Here is an 8,969-nt window from a genome sequence, read left to right as displayed (position 1 = left end):
TGCGCCAGAACCTAAACGTAGCAGCTGCCCACTACTTGCTGGGCAGCTGAGGGACAGAACAGGGGGCCTAAACGCGGCAGCTGGCACTAAGTGCTGCGCAGCTGGGGAAAGGCCAGGGATGAAGGAGTGCGCCTCACTCCTAAAGTCCAGAACCTGTCCCTAGAGAAGCAAAACCTAAAATGGTACAGATGCCCACTAATTGCTGGGCAGCTGTAGATCAGTAAACTGCGCCAGGGCTCTCATCAGCCCTCTGGGACAACCACGGCGCCAAACTGAGCCATCTGGCTCTGGGGCCTCGGGGGAGCCTCGCAGGCTCTAAACACGAACTGCCCCACACGTTGGAGTCCCTCCTCTGGGGACTTGAACCACTTAAAGGCCCCCACTGAGCCTCTCGTGACTCTCGGACCCCCGGTGGTGCCTTGAGGAGCCTCTTAGGCTTGGAAGGACAATTGGCACCGGTGGAGCCTCTCGGGCTCAATAACTGAGTAGGCCGTCTTGGTTGGAGTCCGTCCCAGGGGACTCTGAAACAACTGGGCCCCCGGGAGCCCCTCGGGCCCGGGGTAGGGGTTAGGCGGAGTCCCTCTCGGGGGACTCGGCATCACATGAGGCCCCACGGGCCTCGTAGCACCTCAAGGGATTCACTGGAGGGGAGGGGCGGGCACCGACAATGTGCCCCGATGCCCTCCTCCCCTTCAGTCCACTCACCGGGTCTGGCGCGCCGGACTCTTCTTCTCCCTTCACCCGGTCCCCCATCTCGGGACCGGGACTCGATGTGGAGTCTTCGTGGCTCCGGGGCAATTAGTATCCGGGGCTCCCTCCTGGTCACGGGAGCCCCGCAACGCTCACACCACTGCCGGCTTCTGCCTCGCTCCCCGGCGGGGGCGGGACAGGGGAATCTCCTCGGGCCGGCAGCCAATCACGGCGCGGCCTGGGGAAATCGTCATAAGGGAATCCCGGGCCGGCCAGCCAATCACGGCGCGGCCCCGGGAAGGCATCATCAGGAGGCTCGGCCGGCTGGACCAATCACAGCGCGGCCCGGGCAGGAGGCGGGCGGCTGCTTTCCCCGGCTTCTCCTCGACCCTCGGCTGCGGCGGTGATCCGGGGACAATACCGGGTGGGCACCGGCTGACGAGCATGAAGTGCTCAGGGCGCGACAAAGCGCCAAGGTGCGCTAGGGGCAAAATAAACTGTAATTTGCGGCGTGGGCAGCCGCTAAGGAAAAGGAAAGCGCTCCCAGCGCTTTTAGCAGGAATTACAGCGCTTCCAGGCGCTAGGTGAAAAGTGAAGCGCTCCTAGCGCTATATGTCAAAATAAAGCGCCCCCAGCGCTGCAGGAGAAATCAAGCGCTTCCAGGCACTTGGAAGTCCAGCAAAAGTCCCTCTGGCATCCAGGAGCTGGGCAGGGCAAAGAAGCCCCACAAGTCCAGGGACAAGCACAGCAGAGAAAAGTCCTCCAGGGCATCAAGGCAAGGCAGAAAGTCCCCAGAGGGAGAAGGCATCCAGGGGCTGGGCAGGGCCCAGGGGAGGCAAGCCTTCCCCCTGGGCCCAAGCAGCAGCACGCCCCTGGTAGTTTCAAGTTGGCAAACAAGAACCTTTTTCAAGAGGTCACAGCCTCTTTTTATACACCTTTTCCCTTTGTCTTTAGGTGCAGGGTGGGGGCAGAACCAGTCGCAGCTGGTTCTGGAGCACTCTTGATGGCCCAACCACCCATTCTATTCACTGGCAGGGCTTGGGTCATCAGTCACACCACAGGGGGGCGGAGCCAGCATTGTGTGGGGAAAACCCAGCCCATCCAGGACACAGGTACACTCCTCCCACACATCACTCATGCTAATCTCCCACTCACCACCGGGGCAGACCCACACAGACTTCCTGGAGCCTGGCATCCCAGCCAGCTCCAGCCAATCACACGCCAGCACCCTCACAGCACACGTACAGCCATGTCTAGAAATGGCGCTTCCCTACTAGACACATACATGCTGCACACACCATCTCGCAGCATTCACTCCCCCGAGTTCACACATACCAAACTTGACCATGCACACCTCACGCACCAGGAACTACCAGGGACACAGACATTCCCCATGCATTCCTATGGGAGGGCAGGCCAATCTCACACACGCACTCAGGGAGAGCACGCACTTTACACTGCGCCACAGTGTTAAAGTGCGCGAAGGCCAGAAATCACTATACTTTCAAGGCAAAAAGTTCAGGGGTGACCCTGCCAGAAGGCCCAAGTCCAACACCCACAAACCGGGATTGGTAGATATGGCCCATGGGAGGGGGTAGGACCTGGAAGTCGCGGGTGAAGAGCTGAAGCGGAATGATCGCGCTGGGGGTGCGAAATCAAGGAAGGTTGCGTAGGGGTAATAGCTAGGGAGCAGCGCAATGATCAATGAGGTGTTGGGTATGTCGGGAGAGCAGCAGGGGGCTGCGCGAGGGAGGACTGACGTGGGAGGGGGAATGGAGCGCATGTCATGAGTTGGGCTGCGTGGGGAGCGTGCTAGGTGGCCAGCGAGGATCGGGCTGGTCAACAGGTGTGGGTACCCGGTCGAGTTAGGCTCACCTGGTCGTTCGAAGTCGGGAGGGAGAAAGGGAATAATCTAGTGGAGTGGTCCAATCCAAGGGGGATCCGTTGGATGTGAGTCTGCGCAGTTATCCAGTGTGGATCGGCAGGGTGGAAATGAATCTGGGAGGGAGGAAAACGGCATGGGTTACAGATGTGCTCCGCGACCGGAGCAGGAGGCATGACGGGGCAAGGGGAAGTTAAGGCTCACCTGGTCGTTCTAAGTCGGGGGGGGGGGGAGAAAGGAACGAATCTAGTGGACAGAGTGGTCCGATCCAGGGGAGATCCATTGGATGTGAGTCTGCGCAGTTATCCAGCGTGGATCGGCAGGCTAGAAATGAATCTGGGAGGGAGGAAAACGGCACGGGTTACAGATATGCTCTGCGACCGGAGCAGGAGGCATGACGGGGCAAGGGGAAGGAAAGGGTCACCTGGGAGGAGGCAAGGGAAAACCAGTATTGGCGGAGGCTGAGGCTCCGGTTCTGTTGGACAGGTTCGTAATTGCAAGGGAATCCTGTCTGGTGTGGTAAAGGCGTCGATCCGTGAGTGATCGGCCGGGGATCGAGAGTAATTCAGGAGGCGGAAAGGGGGCTAGTTAGCGAACACATAATCGTGTCATGGAGCGATCTCGTGATCGGGAGCAGAGACGGAACACGTACCTTAAGCGGGGTCTGTCGTGGAGTGAATCCAAGTTGCCATGGAAACGCAGGCAACAGTGGGAGGTTAAAAGTACTTGGAGGGGAGTGGCTGGGACTGGGGTGGGCGGGAAAAGGCCGTGACGTGTGGGGGGGCGGGAACAGGGGAACCTGAGCTAGCTGTGTGTGCTGGGCGTGTACCAGGAGAGGAGGCAGCAATCCAAGTGCATATAGAAACATTAGGCACAAGAACAGGCTAAAAAGAGTGCAGATTAGCCCGTGGCTCCTGCATAAAGTATTGACATGTAGCTAAACCATACAAATAAAAATCCGGCATGATTATACAACAATTACATACAGTTACAGCAATATTCTTGTATTTAGCAGGGAATTGCATAACAATTACATATAATTACAGCAATAATCGTGTGTATAATTTGTGTATATGTGGGAGCACATGGGAAGGGGAGGGGGGAGGAGAAATGCGACACGGCGGGCAGGGGAGGGGGCGGAGCGGGGAGAGGGTGTTAAAGCAGCCGGCTGAGGGAACTGGCTACCCGTCAATAAGAGGATCACTTTCCGACTGCTAACCCACGCACACAAATCACTCTACGACATCGGACCAGAATGCCTCAACTCACGACTGTCCTTCTACACCCCCTCCCGCCAACTACGTTCTTCCAGCCAAGCCCTCGCCACTGTACCTCGCATCAACAAGACCACCATGGGAGGCAGATCCTTCTCATACCTGGCAGCTAAAACATGGAACTCACTCCCCACTTACCTTCGCCTTACCCAGAACCACCTAGCATTCAGAAAGCAACTTAAAACGTGGATATTTGACAAATAATCCTCCTCCCCTCCCTAAGCGCCTTGAGACCCTCTGGGTATGTAGTGCGCTATATAAATTCTTTGACTTGACTTGACTTGACTGACTTGACTTAAGCTCAATGCGCATGCGCATTGAGCTTGAATTTCACGGGCACTGCAAGGAATCGCCACGATTCCTTGCAAGTTGGTTAAAGACTGTTTAAGCCCCAATAGTCTCGCAAGCTCGATGCGCATGCGCATCGACAGGCGATACCTAAAAAGTTCACAATACCCCAAAAAATAATTAACTAAATAAAACAAGACAGTGTGGTCACAAAGTGCTCACATTGGTTTTATTCACACTTAAGCACATTAGCGCCACTTTACTGAGTTTGCCACTGAAGCGCTACTTTAGTTTTGTTTGAGTTTAATGATATCACCCTACTATGAACGAAAAACTGGAACGAGGGATGTACGGAGAGAAGAGAGGCGTCACCTAATCATCAGCAGGAAGTCTTAAAACGAACCGACTCGGACCCTTGTATTTTGCTCAAGTCTTATTAATAAAGTGAGATTCTACTTTTATGTCGGAACACCGAGCACACCATGCGGCAGCTCTCCAGCTCAGAGAGCAATGAATTCAAAAATAAATAAAAGGGTTAGGCACAATTGAAATAATCTCGGCTCATTGCTGCTCCAAATCGTTTTTTGCACAAAGTAACTTATGATAGCAAGAGAGCAATGGAAACTAAAACCGAAGTAATCAAGGAGAGATCACCGGAAACTCTCCTACAAGTTCCTTCAGGCCTGGCCAATCAGGGTCACACAAAAAAGCTTCCGAAGTCAAGCATTCTGAATAGTGGGCCTTTAGAAACATTTACAAAGCCATTTCACTAGCTTGGTGACTTTAGTGAAATGGCATATTTTCAAGCTCAACAGAGCACACTCATCCTCCGTATTATAGCTGTACATGCGTCTATTGCTGCTCAAAATGCAATTGTTTTTGTCATACCCACTTCCTTCATCCCCAATTGCCTTTTCTTACTGGCATTATATTATATTATATGAATAGTGCCAGCCTTGCCCTGCATGATTGTTCACATCCATTTCAATAACCAACCAAGAACACAAATCCACTCCACACCACACAATTCCCACAGCACAATTTCACAACTAACAATTCCAATCCAACCCACATAATTCGCTCCACGCCACATACATCCACTCCAAACCAAAACAGATGGGTACAAGACATTTTCATTTACAGCGCTAATTGCTCTAACTCCCGCAAACGCGAGACCTATTGCATTAAAAAGGCTTGTTGCAACCGCAGTTAGGGATATGCTCCAGTATATTAAGCACCAGGAGAAATCTCCCCAGCTTTGTTATGCATCTATCATTTGGCAATGATGTTCACAAAACAATTTTTTGTTTGGGGCTTTGTCCTATAGTGAATATTATGTTGTTGCTGCTAGGCTCTACATTTAACTACCACAAAGTAGGATTGTGGATATGATGTTGCGAAACACTTTGATAAGCAGTACTCTTATTGGTGGGCTGAAGTATACTAACTGTTCCTTGGAGGTGTAGAAAGCATGTAAGCCTTGTTCTTGTAGTTTTTTATGGACTGTTTAAAACTACTGCATGCACCTAGTAGAACTCCCATGTAAGTGTAGCCTGTGGTGTGCCTCATCTCTGTATCTCTAAGAAAGAATTTGAACGTTTTCTGCTGTGCTTTATTTTTGTTTCTGAAAGACCATAATTTTGGCCCATGTTTTCTGATGCTCTTCCATGAGATTAAGATGTTATTGGAGTCCCATTGCTAGGGTGGCTGCATGAAGGTATTTTAAGCTTTATATTATTGACGTACAAAAATAACTCATCCTCGGCATCTTCAGGCCAGGTAAGTATATATGTGCAAGTTTTACCTCCATATATACTTACATAAACTTACAACTGAAAGTACTGCTTAGGTCAATGCAATATTTGTGTTATGTAATAAGCATGTGATGTAGTGAGTAGATGTGGTCAAGCACACCCTAAAAATATAAAAGAAATCCAGGTCGATGTGTTAATTTTAAGAGGATCACTTATTCCATTTCAAATTCTCATTGTCGTAGTGACATTGGATTTAGGTCAAGTTCAGTTTCCTCAGGTCTATAAACCAATGGACTTGCGCAAGGCAGTTGGGAGTTAAAAGAGTGTAAATTTAAATTTTTCAATGCAAACTTTAAGGTTTGTTTCCGTCATTTTACTGGTGCTCACAAAATATAAGTGTAAAAGCGGATGCTAAGAAAGAACTTCAGGGTGAGTGCTTCTATAGGCAATTGACACCTCTATCACAACTGCCTGCCAAGGTGTATGCAGAGGGTTAACCGAGGAGTGCCCGTGTTTGAAGATACACCGGGATTTCAACAGCAGGGGATTATGTTGAATTCACTCAAGCGGCCACATGCATAATTGTTGCCGTTTGCGATTCCTAAATTGCAAAAATTAAGGAATCGCAATTTAGGAATCGCAAACGGCAATGCATGAAATAATCGTAACTTTTTTTGCGATTCCTTATTTTTCCTTAATTGCGATTCACAATTTGCGAATCGCAATTAAGGAAAACCTTCCCATTGATTCCTATGGGCCAAATGGCCCATAGGAATGAATGGGAAGGCATTCACATTTTGCGATTTTCAATTTGCGAATTTGCTAAATGTGAATGCAATTTCAAGGGTGCAGGGGGGGGTCCAAAGAACCCCTCCCTGCACCCCTGAAATTTAACTTTAAATGCAATTTACACACATGCCCCAAGGACATGTGTGTGTGTAAATTAAAACTTTCAAATATGTAACTTGTGCATGTTTGAAAGTTTTCGGTAAATTAGCATGAAGTTCAACTTCATGCTAATTTACCCCTTCCAATTTGCGAATTCACTATTTAAAAATTATCATGCATTGCATTTAAGAAATCTCAAATTGCGATTTCTTAAATGCAAACGCAATTTTAGAAATAGCAACATGGTTGCGATTCCTAAAATTGCGAAAAGCATGATACATCCCAAATTTGAGAATTGCATTCGCAAACGGCGGAAAATTGCGATTCGCACCGTTTGCGAATGCAATTCTCTATGATGCATGTGGGCAAAAACCTTTATACTTTAGAATGCACTTTAGAAAGACATTATTCCATAGCATGTGTGTACAGCTCAAGTGCTTGGTAGGTTACATTCCTGGTGGGCAAGATTGGTACTGACATACTTAAGTGGATTGTTATGTGACATTGGCCTGTGAACAAGAGGGCCAGAAATTCAGTAATTTGACTAATGACAAAAATCAAAAGAATCAGCCAACAGGGGGATTCTGTTGATGTACAAGCTCCCAAATACACAATATAAAACACTTTTCACAAAGTTTATTCTAATACATTACAACAGTTCACACTTGGAGAACTCTAAGAAACAGAACCTGGACACCGGATGTTCAGCAGTTCTTTTTGTGACCAGGTGATGGCAGCATTGTGGTCCAGAAGACCATGCTACATTTTGCCTTAGGCAAGAGTCCCACCAAAATGTCCATCCATGGAAGGAATTGAGGCCCCTTTAGCTGGACAATTCGTTGCCCATTCCTGGATTGTAGCTCTGGGTTAAAAATCAATCTCACTGGCCCTCCCATCCACGGGCCTTGCTTCAACCAGCCCTCGCAGAGAAGAATGGCAGTCCGCGTATGTAGTTGTCCAGCTTTGTACGGAAGAGTTCACTTTGGATGGGGTCGGACAGGCTGCAGAGGGGGTTCTTCACCACGTACTCCACATAGATCTGCAAGAAGAACAGAAAACGATCACGAGTGAGAATGGGGGTTCAAAGTGGGACGTCCGAGAATGTGAGCACTTGTGTGTGAATTCCTTACACTGCTGTAGATTTGGTGCAAAATGTCACGGGCATTGGTCACACTCAGGTCTGTGTTCATGACAATCTTTAGTCCAGTTGGGGTCTCATAGTAATGCAGTTTGTACTTGCTTGTCTGGAAGGCCAGAAACCCATCCTTCCTGAGGGTTATTCTTGTTAAGGAAGAAAAGAAACATAAAGAGCATCCCTTTTAAGTTATGAAGACAAGAAGGGAGATGCAGCCTGCTTTGAAGCAGTGGTTGGCATGCATAAAAAAACACGTATTGTAACTATAATCATGAGTGAAATGGGGGTGGGGCCAGTGATTGTGGGGGCGGACTCAGAGTGGTTAAAAAGAACACAACCTGTAACTATTTTGTTGCCTGATCACCTTCAGGTAAATGCACATAAATGTAACACATCTTCAATGAAAAAATAAAAGCAGGTTAACACAATCGGTGGGAAATGAAATCTTCTGCCTTATAAAAGCTCAAATGGGTAACACTATCACTGTAACGTCTAAGTGTGCAGCAAGACAGTCGCAGAACTGAATACTGGTTGGCACAGTGGGGATTAGTGATGTACTTATAGTGCTATAGACTGCAGCTAAAAGCACTGAAAATATACAACATATTCTTATTATTATTTATATATGTTTTATTATTTTAAAATTGTATTACACACAATATAGGTTAGGAGGTTGAAAACGTGCAGAGATGTATGCCCACATGCATCAAGCTTTTTTGCATTCGCAAACGGTGCGAATCGCAAAATTCGGCCGTTTGCGAATGCAAAAACCTTTTTTTGGATGCATCATTTTTTTCCCCATTTTTCACAAATTAAGAAATTGCAATTTTTTGCGATTTCTTAAATTGCGATAGCATTTAAGAAATCGCAAATTTTACGATTTCTTAAATTCTATGCATGATTATTTTTAATTTGCGAATTCGCAATTTGGAAGGGGAAAATTAACATGCAGTAAACCTTCATGGTAATTTGAGAACAGTTTAAAAAATACACAAAAGTGCATTTTTGAAACTTATATTTTACACACACACATGCCCTTGGGACATGTGTGTGAGTGA

The 8,969-nt window shown here is 48.0% G+C and overlaps 1 protein-coding gene across 1 annotated transcript in view; it reads right to left on the bottom strand.

The window, feature by feature from the left end:
- Positions 1-7,397: 7,397 nt before the first annotated feature.
- The window catches only part of TRAPPC1 (trafficking protein particle complex subunit 1), a 50,327-nt gene continuing 48,755 nt past the window's right edge, over positions 7,398-8,969 (bottom strand). Inside the window, exons 4-5 of the mRNA XM_078669431.1 lie at positions 7,907-8,045; positions 7,398-7,815 (exon numbers count right to left, since the gene is read on the bottom strand). Of these exons, the coding sequence (XP_078525557.1) occupies positions 7,687-7,815; positions 7,907-8,045 (268 nt within the window). The 3' untranslated portion in view covers positions 7,398-7,686. The remainder of the gene's footprint in view (positions 7,816-7,906; positions 8,046-8,969) is intronic.

The sequence above is a fragment of the Lissotriton helveticus genome, chromosome 12 (genome assembly GCF_964261635.1).
Source record: "Lissotriton helveticus chromosome 12, aLisHel1.1, whole genome shotgun sequence".
Taxonomy (NCBI): Eukaryota; Metazoa; Chordata; class Amphibia; order Caudata; family Salamandridae; genus Lissotriton; species Lissotriton helveticus.
The sequence above is the reverse complement of the archived record's forward strand: the minus strand, read 5'-3'. Positions and strand labels throughout refer to the sequence as shown.